Source organism: Nansenia antarctica, assembly GCF_963989245.1.
Source record: "Nansenia antarctica genome assembly, chromosome: 10".
NCBI lineage: Eukaryota > Metazoa > Chordata > Actinopteri > Argentiniformes > Microstomatidae > Nansenia > Nansenia antarctica.
In genome coordinates this window covers 10,210,895-10,233,683 of record NC_137680.1, presented here as the reverse complement: position 1 = coordinate 10,233,683, position 22,789 = coordinate 10,210,895, and the positions used below count along the sequence as shown (strand labels likewise).

General features: G+C 42.3%; 1 protein-coding gene across 1 annotated transcript; it reads right to left on the bottom strand.

The window, feature by feature from the left end:
• Positions 1-3,364: 3,364 nt before the first annotated feature.
• LOC308166062 (uncharacterized protein) lies at positions 3,365-22,555 on the bottom strand. The gene is made up of 15 exons (XM_080540302.1): positions 22,397-22,555; positions 21,061-21,202; positions 19,181-19,278; positions 16,409-16,691; positions 15,692-15,930; positions 14,552-14,828; positions 14,099-14,310; positions 12,733-13,009; positions 11,550-11,770; positions 7,221-7,497; positions 6,768-6,979; positions 5,765-6,041; positions 5,262-5,443; positions 4,806-4,864; positions 3,365-4,007 (listed from the first exon to the last, which is right to left on the bottom strand). Exons 2-14 carry the CDS (start codon positions 21,126-21,128, stop codon positions 4,839-4,841), a joined length of 2,649 nt encoding a protein of 882 aa, XP_080396428.1. The 5' UTR covers positions 21,129-21,202; positions 22,397-22,555; the 3' UTR covers positions 3,365-4,007; positions 4,806-4,838.
• Positions 22,556-22,789: the final 234 nt, after the last annotated feature.

Here is a 22,789-nt window from a genome sequence, read left to right as displayed (position 1 = left end):
CCTGGTCTGATGAATCTCAATTTCTGCTGAGGCACACAGAAGGTAGCGTCAGAATTTGGCTCCAACAGCATGAATCCATGGACCCAACCTGCCTTGTGTCAACAGTGCAAGCTGGTGGAGGTGGAGGAATGGTGTAGGGAATGTTTTCTTGGCACACTGGGCCTGTTAACACCAATCAATCATCACTTGAATGCCACAGCCTATTTGAGTATTGTTGCTGCCCATGTGCATCCCGTCATGGCTACAATTTACCCGTCTTCTAATGGCTACTACCAGCATTATAATGCATCATGTCACAAGGCAAAAGTAATCTCAAACTGGTTTCATGAACATGACAATGAATACAGTGTTCTTCATTGGCCTTTCCAGTCACCAGATCTGCAGGAATTGCATGATGCAGTCATGTCATCATGGACCAGAATCTCAAAGAAATGTTTCCAACATCTTGTGGAATCAATGCCACGAAGAATTGAGGAGGCCCTACCCAGTATTAGTATAGTGTTCCTAATAAAGTGTTCAGTGAGTGACATGTTTTCACAAAGAATGTATTAAGATGAACCACTCAGAATAAGAACAGAGAAAAAAATCAAGCTAGTTCAAATGCGCTTAATTTGTATGAATCTACTAACAATAAATTATTTCGTGTCTGTCTTTTAGCAAGTGTTCATTATTGGGAATCAGATGCCTCAAGGCAGCACTATGACTCCAAACGTCACACCTTACAACCCACAACACTACGAGGTAAAACTAGTTAAATCAGCAAAAGATTGATCAATATCTGAAATATGGTTGATCAATATCTGAAATATGGTTGATCAATATCTGAAATATCAGTTTTCTCTTTAGATAGATGATTATTTAGTCTTTTTCTCTTTTAGTTTTTTCTTTAGATAGATGATTCACTTATTTAGTCAAATGTATTTGTTGGAAGTCTCTTTGGATAAAGGTGTCTGCTAATTGCCCCCCCAAAATAAAATTAAATGTAAATGTAATATGAATCTCCTAGATACTGTGTACATCTCATAATAATGGTTATAAATATAATGGCCTATGATGCTCTATCTATGTTACTGCAGACTGTTGGATACCCTAAAGGTCCAGAGGAGGTGTGTACAGCTGTTCCACAGAACAACCTGCCACCCCAGTACACGGCTACCATTGCTTGAGAGGCTGCTCTTTGAAAGCCTTTGAAAGAATACATCTGTTTTCGTGAGTCAAGCCTTTTGTAGATAACAATTCTGTTTATATCATTCAAATGGTTTTCTTTTCTGTATTACTGCTTCAAGTCAGGATTTATCTCACACCACCCCTTTTATCTTACTTATTCACAAGCAGAAGTACCATTGGAAATGTGCACATCTGGGCAGATCAGGCTCAATCTAATAAAACCTATCGCAAAGAAATACTTCAATCATTGTTGTTTTTGTGTTGCTTTTGATTTAAAACCATTGTATAAAAGCAATAACACACTCAAGGGTTGTCACTTATTGTGACAAAAACTGTGTTAGACGGCATGAGGTGCCATGCCGATATCCACAATCCAGAGTTTAAACCAACTCTCAGCAAGGACCTAGCAATGTTTGGCAAGTGCGAAAAAATAGAACATTTACATTATATTATGTACAGTTTGAGGAACTGTTTTATAAAAACAATAAGGCACTTGAGACTGTGATATACAGAGAACTGCCAAAGTAATGGGACCATTACAAATGTTTCTTCTTTTGGTTCTATACTCCAAAAATGTACTATGAGGTTACAGTAGAGATGCTAAGCTATAGTACACAGTACGTATTTGTGTACATTGGTTTCAACATGTGTGACATGTTCTAATGCTTAGGTCCTCATGTCGGGATCTGATGTAATGATCAGACTTTTCTTTTGAAAAATGTGACTACATTTCTGCGTTGTTGAAAATCAATGACACATCGCTAGTCAACTAACACAGCTTGTCTTTTGAGCCTGCTAACAATGTAAAGTATTGTTATAGTTAACTAGGTAGCAGTGGGAATTACTCACCAAATCCATTGCCTTGCAGTATTTTGGCTTGACTAACGAGTTTGTGTTGTGATTCTCAACAACGTTGAAACGTAGTTCCGTGTTTCAAAAGAAAAGTCTGAACATTTTGATTGGTTGCCGACATGCGGACCAAATGATCAGACTGTATTACATTTAGAAAGGAGAACTATTTTTACACAGTCTTCCTATTTCAGGACACCTAAAGTAATGGGACAATTGGCTTGACAGGTGTTTCTGTCTTGGTTTCTGTCACATCATTATGCAGGCATAAGAGTCCATGTGTATTCAAGTCTTTGCAATGACACCCTTAAAATGAGCTAAAATGCAAAACTGTCATCAACAAATCACCCAATAAGTTGAATTGAGTCCATCTTAATGCAAGGATAATAGTTCATGTAATTCTGGAATCAATATTTCTCGGATCTTTCTAAATTTACTGAAATTCACTATTATTCCCGTTTGCTCAAATAAAGAGTGCCTTTATTTTTGAATCATACTCCTGCATCTGTCTACTACTCTGTTCTGCTCTGCACCTGGGTCCAAATACATTAGCTCCGCGTAATTTACAGGTAAATCACTAAGTGATGGTAAACTTCACCAGCCGTGGTCTCCAGTGTGTGCTGTACTCTAAGTGTATGCGTCGGATACAATCTAGGGAAATGAGAAATCGAGTAGACATCAGATATCTGTGTTTTCCAGAGTGATCCATGTCTCTTTGAGAGGGAGAAAGTGGATGTGTGATTTCTTTTGATTTTCCCATGATATCAAGCAAAGAGACACTGAGTTTGAAGGTAGGCCTTAAAATACATCCACAGGTACACCTCCAATTGACTCAAATGATGTCAATTAGCCTATCAGAAGCTTCTAAAGTCATGACATCATTTTCTGGAATTTTGCGTGCTGTTTAAAGGCACAGTGAACTTAGTGTATGTAAACTTATGACTCACTGGAATTATGATATAGTGAATTATAAGTGAAATAATCTGTCTGTAAACAATTGATGGAAAAATGACTTGTGTCATGCACAAAGTAGAGGTCCGAAAAGCTAATTCAGGCAGAAGGGCAGGTGCACACACTGTCACAGACTGCAAAGTTATGATTCAGCATGATTTCTTAGTGACATTTCAAGGGGAAAAAGCTACATAGAATACATAGAATTCAATCATTACACTAGTATACTAACAGTGTTATTATGTCCTTTCTAATAATCTCAATCTATTTGTCTGTATTTTAAAAATAAAACGTTCTTATCAACAGTTTGTTGCAACAGTGAGTTTTCCATTAATAGTGCATCAAATAAGGCATGTGGTAGAATGTATTCAAATGATCAGGAGACCGAAGGTTATCAGAAGAATTCAGTCTTTATTTTATTATAACAAAGACGTGAATAGGTTTGCAAAGCCATGCCAAATTGTTCAACATGAAACACATCATTTATACTACAAGAACACGAGAACACTCCCCGACCACTATTTTAATCCAATCTAAATCAACAAATGAAGAGACAGGATCATCTTTTTCCCATAAACTTCAGCTCTGTAGGTGAAGGTGTCCCTGCTTATCACGATGAAGTGATGTAGTTCCAAAAACACGTCATTCCAACCCTGTCTTTGCCAGAGTGAACTTATGAGCATTTTATGTGGGGAAAGATGAGTCTGTCAGCTCAATAAAACTTGATACACATTTAATCATTCACAGAAAGTTTCAATAAATTGTCTGTTTCATACATTGGGATTTTCCACCACATAATTAAATGATTTTCCACCACAGCATTTAGAAAGTCATTAACAGGAAGGTCAATGCAAAGAAGAAAATGATATACGATGAATGGAATAAAATATTTATCGACACCAATTCAGTATCACCCATTGGGAAGCCTACAATAGCTTATGAATGTGTCATGAAGTCCGGGACGGTCTCTGCATTGTCGGTAGCGGTGTGGGTGTCATACTGGGATGATTGTCTTGCAGACCCAGCGGAGGCTAGTTTCTCTGGGAAACATAGGAAATTATTTGTGCATTTGTATTCATATCATGATTGTACTTTATTTCGTACCTTAGAGCTTATGGTGGAGAAAAGAAAATCGAATCTGTTCCTTGGTTTACTATTTCATTCCCTCAGTTAAAGAAACCTTCCTTCAAGGTTCCATAAATCATGCCCTCAATTTACTCAATTGTTCCCTCGATTCATGAATCTGTTCCCTCGATTCATGAATCTGTTCCCTCAATTTAGCATCTCGTTCCCAAAATTCACTGATTGGGCATTCCAAAGAATGATACATCTATACATCTAAATTGGTGGATGTGTATGCTTGGACTTATTCAATAATGTTTCTGCCAAGTTTACATACAGTTGTGAGGTCCTGTTTGGGCTACGTAATGTCAACTATACTGTGTTTTGGCTGGGTGGTTCTGTTAGGACAGGCTCAAAAGCGAGTGGCACTTGAAAACGAGCCTTAGGGGTAGGAAAAGGAATCGGGATTGGGCCCCACTCTGAACCAAGTTATTTTTTCTGAGTTTAGACAGGAAGGATGGGTGAGAGAGAGAGGAGGGATGACATGCAGGATATGTCCCCGACAGGCAGGATATGTCCCCGGTCCCCTCGAACCGGGGACCCTGCGGTTACATGGTCAGCGCTTAACCCGTTACGCCACCTAAGCGCCCCTCTAACCAATTATTTGCCTTTATCTATAGACCCTTGTTTAACTCATCAAGGTTGTAGGGCATAGGGACATAGCATTGATTGTTTGGAATTTTGCCCATAATTGGGTGGGTGTGGGTATAACTTACCTATAAGTGCTGCAGGAAGGTCCAGAGAAGCGACTACAGCAAAACGTTTTCTGTGGGCACTAGCGAAAGGAGCAATATGTTAATATTTGTGTTTCCTGGAAACAACCTGAGAAATTGCATGCAGTGGATTACTGAAAGGATGGAGCTAATGATTTGCTGAAAGGTGCTTGCATGCACCTCCACCTCACATACAGTTAGGGTTAGGTATTTATATCTTCCTGCTGTGTTCACTGGTGTGGTTGTAAAAACAATTACGGTACCTCAAAAGCGAGTGATAAATGAATATTTTGATTAATTTATGATTTGATTAGGCATTGATAATGTGGGTGGGGTATGGTGATTCATAGACACAGCATGGTTAAAAAGAGCAGGGAACTTGGCATAAGCAGTATAGTAATAGGGACATACTGTACTGTACTGTTGGTTTGAAAGAACTTGTTGGTGGATCATGTTCACCTGGGGGTGTTGTTGAGGGTGGGTTGATGTCTTCCTTAACAGTGCTGCTGTACACCTCCACCTCACACAGAGTAAGGTACTTCTTTTCCCCTGGTAGAATGACAGTGACATAGCGCCCCTCCATCTCCTTACATGGGAAATCTATGGTCTGTCCCTCTGTCATCTCGGAGATCACGGCACACCTATTGGAACATATGAACATATATGTTTATTTTTATTTAAATAACTTAAGATGTCTACGGTTAGCATATCATGTGTGCATGTTCAGTTGTCTCTATCTCAAATCCTTGTCAAACAGGCAGAGTGCCCGCTCAGACGACAGGAAATGTAATCTCTAGGTGCCGTGAGCCATGAGCCACTCATAGGGGCGAGGACCGCGAACCGCGGTACTTGCAAACCGGCCTGTGTTTTGCTGCCCTACTCCGATTGAATGTATACTGTATGAAATGTTTGCTGCTGCTGTGCCTAGTCTGTCAGCCCCTTAACACATCTTATCATCTCACAGTGGGTTGTTGGTGCCGTCTAAGTCATTTCCTACGCGGATCTCGGCCCCGTTGATCCTCTCGTGACAGCAGTCCCCTCTGTTGGTGATGGTGACAGTGGTGATGTTGTACACGTCCAGCAGGTCCACTCTCCACCAGGGATTGGTCTCTCCATTAGTGTGGGTACAAGAGCTATAATAGTATAACCACTCTCGCTTCCCGTCAATGGCGTTGGAGGCGGCGCCAAGGCTGTTGAACTGGGATGATTGGCTTGCTGACCCAGAGGAGGCTAGGTTCTCTAAGGACACAAAGGAGGAACATAGTTGTGAATGTGTTATTCATTTCCTTGTTGCACTTAATTTTACAGTGCTGTTTCCACTAGTATTTACCTAGTATTTACTAGGAAAGTAATTCATGGGTTGTTATTGTGTGATTACCTATCATGCAGTTTCTATGTGAATCATTGATGTATTGTGAAATAAATTGACATCTTCACAAAACGTTATTAAAGGTAAACTCTGTGGTATGACATCATAGCAAAACCAGCAGGGCGACGCTGCCAGAGACTTTAAAAAACGGAGATGCAATACACTAGAGAATACAGCCATGTTGCCACAGAGTCGAAATCCACTTAAAAAATCTAAATCCAAACCAAAGACATTTCAGGGAAGGGAAGAAAAGATTAGACTGTAGAGTTGAATGTAATTGGCGCATGCACTGTGTATCTTATTGCGGAGGGCCATGAAACGAGTGGGTGCTCTCGTTCGCTCTCGTTCACTACAATATCTTTGATAACAGTTGCTCTGTTTTCATAGGGCATGACGTCATAACCCAGAGTCTACTTTTGGCCCTAATCATTAAAGCTACTAAGCAAATTCCGGGATGAATTCCTTTTTTATGTATATTTTCTATTGATGATTTGATTAGGCATTGATAATATGGGTGGGGTATGGTGATTTATATACACAGCATGGTTAAAGAGAACAGGAAACTTGGCTTAAGCAGTATAGTAATAGGGACATACTGTACTGTACTGTTGGTTTGGATGGCCTTGTTGGTGGGGGTGTTGAGGGTGGGTTGGGGTCTTCCATTTGATTGCTACTGTACACCTCCACCTCACAAAGAGTAAGGTACTTATCATTCCCTGGTAGAATGACAGTGACGTAGCGCCCCTTCATCTCTGCACATGGGAAATCTCTGGTCTGACCCAGTTTCATGTAGGAGATCACGGCACATCTATTGGAACATATACACATATACACATATACACACACACGTACACACACACATTCACACTTGTTTACCTGCAAACTTATCACATGAATTGAAACACAGATGTTTACATTTATATGTTTGTAACGATATAAATATTTCACTCCTACAAACGGTTACATTCACTACTATACATGATTAGGCCCAGAAGTCTGCTGCTGCTGTGCCTAGTCTGTCAGCCCCTTAACACATCTTTTCATCTCACAGTGGGTTGTTGGTGCCGTCTAAGTCATTTCCTACGCGGATCTCGGCCCCGTTGATCCTCTCGGCACAGCAGTCCCCTCTGTTGGTGATGGTGACAGTGGTGATCATGTACATGTCCAGCAGGTCCACTCTCCACCAGGGATTGGTCTCTCCCTTAGTGTGGGTGCAAGAGTTATAAAAGTATGTAGAAGTTCGCTTCCCGTCGATGGCGTTGGAGGCGGCGCCAATGTAGTTGTACTGGGATGATTGGTTTGCTGATCCAGAGAAGGCTAGGTTCCCTTAAGGACACAAAGGAAGAACATATTTGTGACACGTTCTAGAGTTTTGTTCCGCATGTCGGCAACCAATCAAAAAGTTCAGACTTTTTTGAAACACGGAACTACATTTCAACGATGTTGAGAATCACAACACAAACTCACTAGTCAAACCAAAATACTCAATGGATACGCAATGGATTCGGTAACTAATCCCCACTGCTACCTAGTTAACTATAACATTACTTTACATTGTTAGCAGGCTCACAAAACAAGCTATGTTAGTTGACTAGCGACGTGTCTTTGATTTTCAACAACGCAGAAATTTATTAAATAGTTTTTAAAGAAAAGTCTGAAGATTACATCGGACGCCAACATGCGGACCAAAACACTAGAACGTGTCACATTTGTGAATTTGTTAATGTATTGATTGTAAGTCGCTTTGGAATAAGGCGTCTTCTAAAGGCCAAACATTTAAATGTAAAAAAAAATATTCATATCCTGGTTGCACTTTATTTTACATTGCTGATTCCACTGCTGTTTACCTGGTATTTACTTGGAAAGTAATTCATGGGTTGTTATTGTGTGATTATCTATCATGCAGTTTCTATGTGAATCATTGATGTATTGTGAAATAAAGTGACATCTTCACAAAACGTTATTAAAGGTAAACTCTGTGGTATGACATCATAGCAAAACCAGCAGGGCGTCGCTGCCAGAGACTTTAAAACACGGAGATGCAATACACTAGAGAATACAGCCATGTTGCCACAGAGTCGAAATCCACTTAAAAAATCTAAATCCAAACCAAAGACATTTCAGGGAAGGGAAGAAAAGATTAGACTGTAGAGTTGAATGTAATTGGCGCATGCACTGTGCCATCTTATGTTGGTGGGCATTGAAACGAGTGGGCACTCTTGTTCGCTCTTGTTTACTATGAATTAATGGACTTTATGAATGAATGAATGAATGAATGAATGGACTTTATTGTCATTGCTACAGTACAGGTACCAAACAACGACATTTGGGAGGGGTGGCTCCCCTGGTGTTAGGAAAGGGGAAAAAAAAAAAACTTTTAGAAAAAGAATAAAATCACAAAAAGGTAAGGAGCTGGTTTACATAAATAACGGCTATGTACACAATCCACTGTACTATACTGCACAGATAGTCAACTAGGGTTGTCATATTGCACAAAAGTATTTTTTCACGTTATTTAAAGTGTCACAGTTTGCAGGCTTGAAATGTACATGTTTGTGCCTCAGCACTAGCTGCCATACAATCCGTCCAGACTGTCCTGGGCCCAGAACTTAGGCCTTTGCTGTGTTCAGGGCCTTGACGGCCCTGTGGTAGAAGCAGTTCTTCAGTCTGTTTGTCTTAGCGGCCGGGGTCCTGTACCTCCTTTTCGAGGGCAGCCTGATAAAGTGTACGTGCCCAGGGTGGGTCGGGTCCCTGGAGATCTTGGAGGCCTTCCTGAGACAGCGTGTGTTGTACAGCTCTTCCAGAGAGGGGAGGGGGGCGCCGGTGATCTTCTGTGCTGTTCTCACGACTCTCTGTAGCGCATTTCTCTCCGCTGTTGTGCAGCTGTAGAACCAGTTGCAGATGCCGTAGGTGAGGATGCTCTCCACTGCGCCGCGGTAGAAGGCCACCAGTATCTCCTGCTTGTTGTGTTCTTTCCTGAGGCATCTCAGGGTGTATAGCCGCTGTTGTGCCCTCTTGATGGTGCCTTTTGTGTTGTCCTTCCAGGCCAGGTCATCCCGCATGTGATGTCCCAGGAATCGGAGGGTTGAGACTCTCTCCACGCTCTCTCCGTCGATGAGCAGGGGCTGGATCTCGGACTTTTTCCTCCTGAAGTCTACGATGAATTCCTGGGTCTTTGACTTGTTCAGCAGCAGGTTGTTAACCTTGCACAGCTTGCTCAGTTGCTCTACCTCATCCCTGTACGCCGCCTCGTCCCCCCCCGAGATACATCCCACCACGGTGGTGTCGTCTGCAAACTTTACGATGTAGTTGCTGGGGTGGACGGGGGTGAAGTCGTGGGTGTAGAGGTTGTAGAGGATGGGGCTTATCACGCAGCCCTGGGGGGACCCAGTGCTGAGGCTGAGGGCTGTGGAGGTGTGGGGGCCCACCCGCACCCTCTGGGGGCGGTCGGTCAGGAAGTCCTTGATCCACGCACATATAGAGTGTGATAGACCCAGGTCTAGTAGTTTGGTCACTAGCCTGTCTGGAAGGATGGTGTTGAAGGCGGAGCTGAAGTCCACGAAGAGCAGTCTCGCGTAGCTGTTTCCCCTCTCCAGGTGGGATAGAGTGGCGTGGAGAGTCGTCGCGATGGCGTCCTCTGTGGACCTGTGGGCTCTGTAGGCGAACTGGTATGGATCCAGGTTGGGCGGGAGGCGTGTGAGTATGTGGGCCTGGACTAGTTTCTCGAAGCACTTCATGATGATTGGTGTGAGTGCCACCGGGCGGTAGTCGTTTAGGCAGCTCACCGTGCTTTTCTTCGGGACTGGGATGATAGTTGAGGTTTTCAGGCAGGGTGGGACGGTGGCCTGGGACAGGGACTGGTTAAAGATGTTGGTGAAAACCCCGGCCAGCTGGTCGGCGCAGTCTCTCAGCACCCGTCCCAGGACGCCATCCGGCCCCGAGGCTTTCCTGGGGTCCACCGCCTTCAGTACGCGTCTCACTTCATGCTCTGTGAGGGTGAGGCTGCTGAGAGCTGGAGAGAGTGGTGTTTGTGTTGCGGTTACCTCCGTTCCCCCTCGTCGAACCGGGCGTAGAAGGTGTTCAGCTTTCCCGCCAGCAGGGGGTCGTCCTCTGCGGCTGTGAGCCTGTTGGCTCTGAAGTTTGTCATCTGCTGAACCCCCTGCCACATCCGCCTGGAGTCGTTGCTCAGGAGGCATTCCTCAATCTTCTCTCTGTGCTCTGCCTTGGCCGCTTTGATGCCGCGCTTTAGGTTGGCCCTGGTGGAGCTGTACAGCGGTGTGCTCTTCCCTGCGAAGAAGGCGTTGTCCCTCTCGTTGATCAGTTTTTGGACCTTCCCAGTCATCCATGGCTTCGTGTTGGGGTAGACCCGGACCCGTTTGTCCACGGTGACTGAGTTGGTGCAGTTCACTATGTGGTTCAGAACCGACGACGTGTACTGTTCCAGGTCCTCATGCTCATATTCCTGCCATAGGGTGTCATTTAGGCAGATCTGCAGTGGAGCGGACCCTTCTGGCCAGGTTCTAACAGTCTTAGTGGTGATGGGAGCACTTTTCCCCATTGTAGTGTATGCAGGAATCAGGAGGATTGACACATGGTCAGACATGCCTAGATGAGCTAGCGGACTAGCCTTGTAAGCACGTTTGATGTTGGTGTATACCTTATCCAGTGTTTTTTCTCCTCTCGTTGCACATTTCACATGCTGATAGAACTTGGGTAGTACTGCCTTCAGGTCGACATGATTGAAGTCCCCCGCTATGATGTGAATAGCCTGTGGATCAGTGCTTTGTTGGCTACTGATGACTTCATATAGTCGTGCCAATGCTACTCTGCTGTCTGCGCTAGGCGCTATATACACACATGTTATTAGCACCGCGTTAAACTCCCTAGGGAGGTATGTGGGTCGGCATTTAACAGTCAAGTATTCCAGGTCTGGGGAGCAGTGGCTACTTACAGTTTTCGTGTTTAAGCACCAGCTATCCTTCGTCGATATTATGATCCCACCTCCGCGGGACTTACCGCTAAGCTCCGTTCGGTCAGCGCGGTGTAGCGTACGCCCCTCCAAGCTAACAGTTGCGTCCACAATGTTGTCATTTAGCCAGGTTTCGGTCAGAATAATGTGTGTGTGTACTACAATTATCTTTGATAACAGTTGCTCTGTTTTCACAGGGAATGATGTCATAACCCAGAGTCTACTTTTGGCCCTAATCATTAAACCTACTAAGCAGATTTTGGGATGAATTCCTTTTTTATTTATATTTTCTGTTGATGATTTGATTAGGCATTGATAATGTGGGTGGGGTATTGTGATGATTCAAAGACACAACATGGTTAAAAAGAGCAGGGAACTTGGCTTAAGCAGTATAGTAATAGGGACATACTGTACTGTACTGTTGGTTTGAATGGCCTTGTTGGTGGGGGTGGTGGGAGTTTTGAGGGTGGGTTGGGGTCTTCCATTTGATTGCTACTGTACACCTCCACCTCACACAGAGTAAGGTACTTATCATTCCCTGGTAGAATGACAGTGACGTAGCGCCCCTCCATCTCCTTACAAGGGAAATCCATGGTCTGTCCCTCTGTCATCTCGGAGATCACGGCACACCTATTGGAACATATACGCACACGCGCACACACACGCACACACACACACACAGGCACACACACACACACACACACACACACACACACACACATACTCACACACACACACGCACACACACACACGTACTCACACACACACACACACACACACACACACACACACATTCACACTTGTTTACCTGTACAGTTATCACATGAATTGAAACAGATGTTCACATGTATATGTTTACATGCTAGAAATATTTCATTCCTACAGATGGTTACATTTGCTACTACAGTTTTATGTATAACCCAACCCTTCATGAGTCATGATTAGGGCCAGAGGTTTTGAGTGGTCAGGGAAAACTCAAGGCCCTAGTCATAAAGGTGTTTACAGACGAGCTGCTGTAGTGGCAATTTGAACCGTCCCAGTTGTCGCCTAGCATGTTTAGACATCAGCGGTCCTGGTGAAACGACAGCCACAAAGCTGCAGAGAGGGCAGTTCTTACCCTAGTAACCAACAACAACTTAGTTTTCTTAAGAGCAAGTGGGATAGGCTACTCTTCATCTGAAACTGATGATGAAATAATGTGTAAGTGCATCGATGATTTTATAGCCTAGATCTACATGATTATCTTATGTCTTAAAAAGGAAAGAAAATAAAGAGACTAATAATCTTCTCTTCTATTTATTTTTTATTTAAATAACTTAAGACGTCTACGGTTAGCATATCATGTGTGCATGTTCAGTTGTCTCTATCTCAAATCCTTGTCAAACAGGCAGAGTGCCCGCTCAGACGACAGGAAATGTAATCTCTAGGTGCCGTGAGCCATGAGCCACTCATAGGAGCGAGGACCGCGAACCGCGGTACTTGCAAACCGGCCTGTGTTTTGCTGCCCTACTCCGATTGAATGTATACTGTATGAAATGTTTGCTGCTGCTGTGCCTAGTCTGTCAGCCCCTTAACACATCTTATCATCTCACAGTGGGTTGTTGGTGCCGTCTAAGTCATTTCCTACGCGGATCTCGGCCCCGTTGATCCTCTCGTGACAGCAGTCCCCTCTGTTGGTGATGGTGACAGTGGTGATGTTGTACACGTCCAGCAGGTCCACTCTCCACCAGGGATTGGTCTCTCCATTAGTGTGGGTACAAGAGCTATAATAGTATAACCACTCTCGCTTCCCGTCAATGGCGTTGGAGGCGGCGCCAAGGCTGTTGAACTGGGATGATTGGCTTGCTGACCCAGAGGAGGCTAGGTTCTCTAAGGACACAAAGGAGGAACATATTTGTGAATGTGTTATTCATTTCCTTGTTGCACTTAATTTTACAGTGCTGTTTCCACTAGTATTTACCTAGTATTTACTAGGAAAGTAATTCATGGGTTGTTATTGTGTGATTACCTATCATGCAGTTTCTATGTGAATCATTGATGTATTGTGAAATAAATTGACATCTTCACAAAACGTTATTAAAGGTAAACTCTGTGGTATGACATCATAGCAAAACCAGCAGGGCGACGCTGCCAGAGACTTTAAAAAACGGAGATGCAATACACTAGAGAATACAGCCATGTTGCCACAGAGTCGAAATCCACTTTAAAAATCTAAATCCAAACCAAAGACATTTCAGGGAAGGGAAGAAAAGATTAGACTGTAGAGTTGAATGTTATTAGATTATGCACTGTGCCATCTTATTGCGGAGGGCCATGAAACGAGTGGGTGCTCTCGTTCGCTCTCGTTCACTACAATATCTTTGATAACAGTTGCTCTGTTTTCATAGGGCATGACGTCATAATCCAGAGTCTACTTTTGGCCCAATCATTAAAGCTACTGAGCAAATTCCGGGATGAATTCCTTTTTTATGTATATTTACATTTACATTTACATTTTTGGCATTTAGCAGACGCCTTATTCCAAAGCGACTTACAATCAATACATTTGAATACTAAGCATGTGAATCAGCAGTCCACTATTCGTTGCAGGAAGAGTACTCTAGCTCGGCCCGGGGCCACTGATAGAAGGAAAAACCTTCTCCCTATTATCGCCTTCTAGTAAAACTTTTATTTTTATTTATTTATTTTTATTTTTATTTTTTTTACTGGAGAAACTGAGAAACAGTACAAGGGGGGCAGTAGAAGTTCTTAGGGACACAGTAGAGGGGAAAGCGGGTGTCTTTAGGAGACGTAGTGGTGAGGGTCAGAAGATGTCTCAGGAGGAGCAGTTAAGATGTATTTTCTATTGATGATTTCATTAGGCATTGATAATATGGGTGGGGTATGGTGATTTATATACACAGCATGGTTAAAGAGAACAGGAAGCTTGGCTTAAGCAGTATAGTAATAGGGACATACTGTACTGTACTGTTGGTTTGGATGGCCTTGTTGGTGGGGGTGTTGAGGGTCGGTTGGGGTCTTCCATTTGATTGCTACTGTACACCTCCACCTCACAAAGAGTAAGGTACTTATCATTCCCTGGTAGAATGACAGTGACGTAGCGCCCCTTCATCTCTGCACATGGGAAATCTCTGGTCTGTCCCAGTTTCATGTAGGAGATCACGGCACATCTATTGGAACATACACATATACACACACACACGTACATGTACACACACACATATTCACACTTGTTTACCTGTAAACTTATCACATGAATTGAAACACAGATGTTTACATTTATATGTTTGTAACTATATAAATATTTCATTCCTACAAACGGTTACATTCACTACTATACATGATTAGGCCCAGAAGTCTGCCGCTGCTGTGCCTAGTCTGTCAGCCCCTTAACACATCTTATCATCTCACAGTGGGTTGTCGGTGCCGTCTAAGTCATTTCCTATGCGGATCTCGGCCCCGTTGAGCCTCTCGGCACAGCAGTCCCCTCTGTTGGTGATGGTGACAGTGGTGATCTTGTACATGTCCAGCAGGTCCACTCTCCACCAGGGATTGGTCTCTACCTTAGTGTGGGTGCAAGAGTTATAAAAGTATGTAGAAGTTCGCTTCCCGTCGATGGCGTTGGAGGCGGCGCCAATGTAGTTGTACTGGGATGATTGGTTTGCTGATCCAGAGAAGGCTAGGTTCCCTTAAGGACACAAAGGAAGAACATATTTGTGACACGTTCTAGAGTTTTGTTCCGCATGTCGGCAACCAATCAAAAAGTTCAGACTTTTTTGAAACACGGAACTACATTTCAACGATGTTGAGAATCACAACACAAACTCACTAGTCAAACCAAAATACTCAATGGATACGCAATGGATTCGGTAACTAATCCCCACTGCTACCTAGTTAACTATAACATTACTTTACATTGTTAGCAGGCTCACAAAACAAGCTATGTTAGTTGACTAGCGACGTGTCATTGATTTTCAACAACGCAGAAATGTATTCCAATTTTTGGAAAGAAAAGTCTGAACATTACATCGGACGGCAACATGCGGACCAAAACACTAGAATGTGTCACATTTGTGAATTTGTTAATGTACTGATTGTAAGTCGCTTTGGAATAAGGCGTCTGCTAAACGCCAAAAATGTCAACTAACATAGCTTGTTTTGTGTGATGTTGTACATGTCCAACACTAGAATGTGTAACATTTGTGAATGTGTTATTCATATCCTGGTTGTACTTAATTTTCCATTGCTGATTCTAATTCACTAGTGTTTACCTAGTATTTACTAGGAATGTGATTAACTGCTTATTATTGTCTGATTACCTGATTACCTATCATGTAGTTCATAAGTGAGAATCTGATCTCATTCATGCTCATTCATGCGCTGTGGAAAAAAAGTGATACTTTCATAATAAACCTAATCCGTAAAATTATATTGATTATCTGAAAAGACTACGATAAAGTGGATGAATTGGAAATATGTGTGGGGTATGGTGATTCATAGATCATGGTTACAGAGAGTGGGAAATGTCAGCAGCATAGTAAAGGGACATACTGTACAATGGTACAACTGTGCTTGGTTTGACTCGGTCTTCCCGGGATCTTTTTAGTTTTCTCTGCGGTGTTGAGGGTTGGTTGGGGTCATCCCTGTTAGTGCTACTGTACACCTCCACCTCACACAGAGTAAGGTACTTATTTTTCCCAGGGAGAATGACAGTGACGTAGCGCCCCTCCATCTCCTTACAAGGGAAATCCATGGTCTGTCCCTCTCTCATTTCAGAGATCAGGGCACACCTAATGGAACAGAAAACACACTTACACACGTATATTATACATATTCATACTGTATAATCTAATTCAGATTATCATCTACAGTGCCCTCTGTAAATACTAGGAGAGTGAAGCATTTAATAAACATATTTTGGCTCTATAATCCAACAGTTTGATGTACCAGAGCAGCAATTCCTTTGCTTTTGTTTGTGTTTGTTTTAGACTAAACATGTTAGTATCCACACTGTACTTTCTGTCATTTGAGCCTGCTACAAATGACTTTTGATATACAGTACAATGCAAAGTATCTTAGTGGGGAATAGTAAAAAATAGTATAATAATATATAATAGTCTGTATATATAATAGGGATGTTAAAATAGTCTGTTTGTGAGTTTTTTGGAACCAGAATCAATGCAGTTCAAGGGAGCAAACAATGCAAACTAAGCAGTTTTAAACATTTTGCCACCAGAAATCCTACTACCAGTGATCTTATCATCTCACAGTGGGTTGCTTGTGCCGTCTAAGTTGTTTCCAACACGGATCTCGGCCCCATTGATCCTCTCGTGACAGCAGTCCCCTCTGTTGGTGATGGTGACAGTGGCGATGTTGTACACGTCCAGCAGGTCCACTCTCCACCAGGGATTGGTCTCTCCCATAGTGTGTGTGCAAGATTCCCCCAGATAATCGGACTCTCGACTTCCATCAATGGCATTTTTAGCTTCACCATTTTTTGAGTATGTGTAAATGGAAGACTGGACTGCTCTGCCCTTCATAGCAACATTCACTGTGCGCCCCAAAAAAATACATTTGGATTTTTAATGCCCAGATCATACCACCTTGTGACAACATTCTCAAATATTCTCTGGGAGTTAAGAGCAGGTGTACAAGTTCAAACAGAGATTTAGGGCTAGGCTACACGGTGCCGGATTTGGCTGAAACGGCGATGATCTGATCGTTTTACTTTGTGAGGGTGTTTCCGTAATGTATTTTGAGTCGTGTGCTCAGCGATACGGGAGCGTGTGTTGAAAACGATGATATAGAGTCACTGGATAAAAGCATATACTAAATATAAAACATTTAAATGTACATATCATATCAATATGATACGTCTGTATGGTGTAAGTCATGGCTACCTACTATCTCAATGTCCACACTAGTACACAACTTAGAATGGATTGCCAATGAAGTGTAGCATTTTAGCTTCCTTTTTTTTGTGTGCATAATCTTGAATTTGTTTGTATTTGATATTCCATACATGTGTATAGGTGCAAGTAGCGTGACTTATGTGATCAGTCACTAATACAGCTGAAAAACGATTTTTGAAAATAAATTCGGTGGAGAATGTAATGTATTTTGGTTTATTTTAATACTGTTCAGCACTTGAGCTTACATTCAATGCATGACTTGTGCTATAAATAACATTCTGAAGCGGCAAGTAACAAGTGTGCGCATCAAAAGTCTATGCCTTAGGCACGTAACATCCATTTTATATCACATCCAGTATAACACATTTAAAATTACTACAAAACAAAACAGTGACCTCTCAATTATTTTACTGTTGAAATACATCTTGTCCTGGACAGTGGCGTAGGGGACGGGCCCGCAAGCGACGCACCGCGGGGGGGCCCCCAGCCTCTAGGGGGCCCCCTAACATTGGATACTGTGGTGGGTTGACATAATTCACCCACGGTGGGTTGGGAGTATTGTTCCGCACGGACAGTTAAGTGCGTGGTACCCGAGTTGTTTATTCAGTTACTGCTTGAGTGTGTTGTTGACAATCGTTCATGTCCTTCATTAAACGTTTAGCTTTGTCATTTGATACGCCGCCTACGACTCCTGTCTCTCGGCACTACGATACAAACTTTTTAATGCAATTTTATGCAATTAGCACTGGGTCAGGGACGAACGTCGTGGATGCACCTGTTGCACCGCGGTGAAGGTCAGTGTTGCTGACCCGGCCGAGAGATCGTTTTCAAAACTCAAAATGATCAAAAGCTATCTGAGAAGCACCATGTCCCAGGACAGACTCTCCAGACTAGCGATTCTCAGCATTGAAAGCCAGCGCGCACGTCAAATGGATTTAACAAACATACTATGTTACATAGTGAAGGACTTCGCACAGACGAATGCCAGGAGGAGAGGACGTGTTGGTCATTGTTAAGGGTAAGAATGGTCTATTATTATTTGATATTATTAGAGATATGTATTAATCTATTAATCAAATTAACTTGGGGTGGTGGGTAGCCTGTCGGTCTGTTCTTGTTGCCGTTTGTGTATGGACATGTCACACACACAGTCACACATACGGTGTCAGAATGATTCTGAGCAAACGGCCAGCGCGCTGTAGCTGATAGCTGTCCAGGCCAACCATAGGGTCTACTCTATGCTGTAGGCTTTATGCAGCCTTAAAATAAATGTACCGCTACATCCGTTTGAGTTAACCTCCGTTGCGAAAGGGCCCCCGCCGCCACCTTGCGGGTGGGCCTCGGGATTTTGCGGTACGCCACTGGTCCTGGATCAATGTATTTTCAATGGAAAACATGCCATGGGCATTCCGTCGCTGTTGTCTCATTGTGTTTCTTTCGATTGTCTCAAAACTCTCGCCGATGACCAAACATTCAATACATGACTTGAGCTACATAAATAAAGTTTGATTGGTTGATGTACTGTATATGCGCATTGCGCTACAGATTAATTGACTATATCATTGTTATTTTCACACGACAAACATGTGATACATGTTCCAGTTTTACAACAGAATAGCAAACGTTAAATTACACAGATTAATAATGTATGCATGCCATGCGTTTTTTTTATTTTTTTATTTTTTATTCTAATTTTACGATACTGTCTCAATTATACTTTAATAATTTCCTGGGTCTACCAGCACATGCATGCCCAGTGTACTATGATCCTGTAATACGCGATTCCACGTGGCCAGAGATTCTTTGGTGCAACAGTGTGAAAACGCTTGTGTGGCTAGAGAGCAGATCAGCTCCAGAATTGCGTTTTGTCATCGTGTAGCCATACCCTAGGCACAATCTTTATGTTGGATTTTGAGTTAGGTGTCATCCCAAATTGTTTGGAGGAATGTGGATCTTTTTAAATGTACCTGCCTGTAAATCCACAGAAGTAGGAGAAGTGGAATGATAGTCCAAAATAAACCACATTTTTTGTTGTGGTTATGGGTCATAGGTTTGTTATTTCTTGTAAGGATTGCACTTTTATATCTCTGAATAATATGAAATGGGATCCAACTGAAAATGAATTTACCTAAAATAGGATGTCCTTCAAAGATCCCCAGATATCCCAGAGTTCCCAAAATTCCCAGAATTCCCAGAACTCCAAGCAGGAAGAGGAAAATAATATTTCTAATAGAGAAAATGAGTGATGTTAACATGACATATCACAAATCATAGAAATTGCACTCTATTGTTTGACATCTCGCTTCAACATCACAAAGTTGTAATTACGGTAATGTCATGATGTTCGCATACTTTCAATTAGGCTGCATTACTATCTTGCATGATTTTGCAGTAGCAAGTTAGAACCATTGTTGAGAACATAATTAGGCTTCATGTAGTGGTCTTGTCGTGCATTTACTATAGAGAATCTACTATAATATACTGTAGCCTAGTTGCAGCTGTTTCTAACAGTTTTCAATGCTGATCACACATTCTCTGAGCGTGCCCTGGCCAACAGCCCTGGCTGGCGTAGGCACTACCATATGACGTCAGCACTTTAAAGAAGTAAGACAAATGCTTCTATCGTCCAATCATGGCTATAAAAAAATGTTGTGTCAACTACAATGGTACCACGAATGGCCATAGTTTTGCGGCGTGCCTGTCAGACGGCTAATTGATCCCCTGGCCTGCAACATACAGCTCTGGAAAAAATGAAGAGACCACTCCAATTTATTTCCGTCTCTACATGTATAGCAGCAATTCCATTCTAGTGAATTCCAACACCTCATTCTACTGAATCTTATTTAACACGGAAAGGTACAAAAAAACACACTACTGTGGTCATCACTATCCTTTTGCAGTAGGACCAGCTGAATGGCAAAAACAGTGCTAGTAGTACCTCAAAAGTAATTGGAATAAAAAAACAACAACTATTGACCATGCCAAAAGAGTTGATAAGAAAATCTTTGAGTGAGGAAAATGCGGGTTCAATTCAGGCTTTACTGGCAGAGGGACACAGTGAGCGTCTGGTCGCTTCCAACCTTTAAAAAAGACGGCGGTTCATAAGAACCAGGTCAAGAAGCAGACAATGGGGACAACAGAGTTCCAGACCAACAGAGGGTGAAAACAACTCTCCACTGACCGGGAAGACCGCCAAGTGATTATATAATAATGGCAAATGGCAGCTGGGGTGAAGTGCACGGCGAGGACAGTTTGAAATAGGCTCCTAGGGGCAGGGCTGAAGTCGTTCAAAGCTAGAAAAAGCCCTTCATCAATGAGAAGCATAAGGATTTGACTGTGGAGGACTGGACTCTGGAGTGAGGTCATCTTGACTGATGTGTCAAATTGTCAGGTTTGCCCAACACCTGATCATCTAATGATTAGACGGAGACCTGGAGAAGCCTATAAGCCACAGTGTCTCGCACCCACTGTTAAATTTGGTGGAGGATCAGTCATGATCTGGGGGTGCTTCAACAAGGCTGGAATCGGCCAGTTTTGTCTTTGTGAAGGACACATGAATGAAGCCACATACAAGGTTGTCCTGGAAGTAAAACTTGCTTCCTTCTGCTCTGACAATGTTTCCTCAACTCTGAGGATTGTTTTTTCCAGCAGGACAATGCTCCATGCCACACAGCTAGGTCAAGGTGTGGATGGAGATCAAGACCCTGTCATGGACAGCCCAATCTCCAGACCTGAACCCCATTGAAAACCTCTGGAATGTGATCAAGAGGAAGATGGATGGCCATCAAACAAAGCTGAGTTGTTTGAATTTTTGCACCAGGAGTGGCATAAAGTCACCCAACAGCAATGTGAAAGACTGGTGGAGAGCATGCCAAAACACATGAAAGCTGTAAGATGCTGGTTATGGAAGATTGCAGTTGCTGGTTGCAGAAGATAAGCATAGATTCAAAATGGGAAGTGTTTTGAGAAATATTAAACACAGAATAGGTAATAAATGCATGTTCTTACCGTGCCTGTTTTTGCATGCTGTGCACTGATGGGGGTTTCATCTTCTCATAAGGTTGTAATACCCCCATTGGGACGGTGGCAAAAAGGTCAAAGGTCAATTAAAATTAGCTCTGACAGGAAGGGTCCACTGACCTCCGATTCTCTGTGTTTGCAAAAGACAGAGAACTATTTACTTTTCAGAAATTACAAACAAGACTGTGGCATGGAACATTTTATCAGAGCTGTGTCAACATCACCGCATTTATATATCAAGTTGCTTCTCTTTGATTTTAATTTTTTAATCACAATGTTGTAAGTGCAATGCCCTTAAATAATGTAGCCTATTGTTGTGCCTTTGAACAATTCATGAACACAAAATAAACTGCAAACTCTGTTTGTTACTCTGAGGGTCAAATTAAGCACATCAATTCTGTTTGATTTTACAGTAAGATAACACGACTGACTCCAGCATATTGAATGCTTTGATCTTGAAGGCATAGTTCACCCAAATCATAAAATGACTTGAGCATGAGCAGTCATGGACAAGGAGAAGTGCATCAACACATTAGGTCTTATTACCTAGCCATTTTTACCAGGTTCTTACTTCAGCATTTACCCAACCCATGGAAGTGAATATAGTGAAGAATAATTTGACAGTGGCTACATAAACAAACCCAAAGAGTGGATTAACACTAGAACAGCCATGGATGGGGTCATCTTTGCACTCGATCAAATTTCAGGACCCTCCTTTCATGACTTTTCCTAGATATGTGCGTTCTACCACCCAGTATTCGTACATTTTCAAAGTCACATCAGGATAAACTAGTATAAAGCTATTTTGCTGTTTTTCTGTGTAGGAGGCAGGCTAATTTACAATATGTGCTAACTAGTGTAAGTAGCAGCTCCCAATTCTAAAGACTGATCATTTGCAATGTTCGCAGGAAAAGTACTATACAAATAAAGGTTATTATTATTATTATTTGACCCCTGAGGTGGCTCTAATAGTAGGTAAAATAGGCACGGCTGTTCTAGCGTTAAACTCCTTCTCCAAAGACTGCTGACAAGGTCAGGAAACAAACATGTCTTTTTTTCTGTGAACTATCCCTTTAACTGTCCCAAATTAAGAGCAAAACTATTAAATATACAATATGCAGTAATCATATGCAATTGAGCATCATGCAAATGATATTGCTTAAACATGGACAACTTTACTTGAATAACATTTTTAAAAAAAGGCAAAATAGGGCAAACTACAGTACCAAAGCAACAACACAGGAAAGTACAGCAGGAGAAGATTAAAGATGATTTTTTTGAGAGACACATAGGCCTCACACCATAAAGCCAGAAGGATAATTACCTCTTGGATGGACAACAACAAGACAGCACTCCTCAATTTCTGTTTCCACTCAGTATACACTGAAGAAGGATTCAGCTGAAATGTTTTGTTATGCTGAAATGTAATGGTGATTTTTTTTTATAGGATTATATAATTGCCCCATGGGCATGCTGGCCTTAAGCTAGCTAAAGAAAAGCTGAAAGGTCAATCGAACTTAGCTCTGACAAAAATAGGCTGTGTTCGAAATGGCATACTAACATACTGCAAACTAGCATACTCAATGAGTATATACTGCATACTGCATACTAAATTCACAATAAGTATGCCAAAACCAGATGACCGTTTACACTGCAGTATGCATACTGCATCCCAGAATGCATTTCACACCGGCCGGTCCAGGAGCGGGGATTTTAA

Coding starts and splice junctions, on each gene's coding strand:
- LOC308166062 (XM_080540302.1), bottom strand. CDS start 21,128: ATGGGGGTATTACAACCTTATGAGAAGATGAAACCCCCATCAGTGCAC. Junction 13,010..14,098: donor CAAACCAACAGTACAGTACA/GTATGTCCCTAT, acceptor TTGTGTCCTTAG/AGAACCTAGCCTCCTCTGGG. Junction 4,865..5,261: donor ACCCTCAACAACACCCCCAG/GTGAACATGATC, acceptor TCCTTTCGCTAG/TGCCCACAGAAAACGTTTTG.